The sequence below is a fragment of the Triticum aestivum genome, chromosome 5A, assembly GCF_018294505.1.
Source record: "Triticum aestivum cultivar Chinese Spring chromosome 5A, IWGSC CS RefSeq v2.1, whole genome shotgun sequence".
Classification (NCBI taxonomy): domain Eukaryota; kingdom Viridiplantae; phylum Streptophyta; class Magnoliopsida; order Poales; family Poaceae; genus Triticum; species Triticum aestivum.
In genome coordinates this window covers 598477157-598479056 of record NC_057806.1, presented here as the reverse complement: position 1 = coordinate 598479056, position 1900 = coordinate 598477157, and the positions used below count along the sequence as shown (strand labels likewise).

General features: G+C 36.6%; 1 protein-coding gene across 1 annotated transcript in view; it reads right to left on the bottom strand.

Annotated features, from left to right (window-relative positions):
• Positions 1-337: 337 nt before the first annotated feature.
• Positions 338-1900, bottom strand: part of LOC123105161 (RNA-binding protein 1) — a 4190-nt gene continuing 2627 nt past the window's right edge. The window contains exon 3 of the mRNA XM_044527166.1: positions 338-604. Within this exon, the coding sequence (XP_044383101.1) occupies positions 577-604 (28 nt within the window). The 3' untranslated portion in view covers positions 338-576. The remainder of the gene's footprint in view (positions 605-1900) is intronic.

Below are 1900 nucleotides of genomic sequence, written 5' to 3'. Positions count from 1 at the left end.
TCTCTCATAAGCCGTTCCCTTAATTGTTTCGGGCTTCTAAGCTAGTTATCGCTAACTAGTTCAGAAGCCAGAAAAAAAGTAGGAAAAGGATTATAGGAGAAGGTAGAGGTGGGGCGACTTATTAGTGAGAAGCCGCCGAAAGAACTGCACCTTACATCCACTCCAAGCGTCCTAGTATACTGAAACATTACTTTCCCAATCCAACCTAAACTGATAGCACTCAAATATTGCCTATGCATCTGACTAAAATGTCAGATGTCACCACTCAGCGCACGAAGCTCATAAACAACTGCTAAAAAAACTGTAACAAAATAACCATGCATGAAACTTCAGCAGATAACCACGCACAGGTAACATGTGTAACCCAGACAAATTCCAAAACAGGTTCATCACCACGAAAAATGTAACGGCAGTAACATAGAGTTTAAACATGGTACAGGAGGGTCTATTGCCGGTTGCAATGTACACAAGGTCCAAACTAGGCGCAGGGTTTCCACACATGTATTGTCACCAAAGAATTTCATCTCAAGTTCTTCACAGTTGCCGAGTTCCCAGATAACAAGTTGCTGTCCATCATTACAATGTTGTAACAGTAGCCTGGTCACTGCACATGTACATTAGATAAATATATTATTACCAACGCAAACTGATAAGATACGTAGAAGAATTAATTAAAGATTACTATTGGAGTGAAACACGGCAAACTGAATACAAATAAGGAGAGTAGATACAGCTAATTTCTGACTTCCTGGGGACAAAGACTTGGAATTTCAAAATACTCCCTCCGTTTCTGAATATAGGGTGTATAGTTTTTGGCACGGAAATTAAAGAACGCACGTGGAGGGTAAATTTCACAAGTTTTGGGCGAGATTACACTTGACTAATTGACATGAGAAAATAGAGGAGTTTGCCTAATATAAGGAAATGTAATCAAATCCCTAAAAAAAATTATCCAAACAAGTTGTTCAACGCAATACACCTTATATTTTGGATGTTTTCTCAAAAATCTATACACCTTATATCAAGGAACGGAGGGAGTACTAGATATCATTGATTAAGCCAATGTATTTGCACATAAAACAGAAAATAATCAAAGCAACAAGGACTATGACAACTGATAAGTGTGTTCTGCTTTTGTCCATAATTCAGATACATGAACACAAAGGAAAATTGGTTGATAAAATAACAATCAGATTCATTGTTATGGCATCCATCCTAACAGGGCCCAACTGGCATCATCCGAAATCTACATCTACAATTGATGGTATTCATGAATGATGTTTTACTAGTCAGTGTGCATGTATAACATATGTAGCTGCAAAATAACATGCATTTCAGTAAACAGCAGCCACGATCTCATTATCAGTATATTAGTTCACCAAATGATACCTTCATTAATGGAGCACATATTCTCATTCCTTAGATGGATTTCTGTTACTGAATTAGCGTATATTTATCTCAGCCTTTGAATAAATACAAACTTATAAACAAGTAGCAATTTGGGTTTTTATTTCTAAACAAATGGCTAGCTAATATAAAAACACTTGTTGATGTTTTTTAGTGTGTTGTGCCATGAGCTCCGCTCCTACAAATTGTGTTGCAGCTAGTATGTCTCTGCATGCATTAGGAGATTAGCCGAGTCAGTATGCATTGAGTTATTATGGTCTGGAGCGTATTATGGAGAATCATTATCATAATTGCCTCAATCAAACCAAATCAAGACTATCTATACATAGAGACTAACTATTGGATCAAGCGGTTAGAGGGACAAAAGAAGACTAAACAATGCAGAAAGTATGGCAACAGGCTGTTAGATAAGATTGATGAACTAGTAAGAAAGTATTTTGGGTGAATATAAGAAATAATGGTCTAACACATTTATAGAAGTTCAGATTAGTAC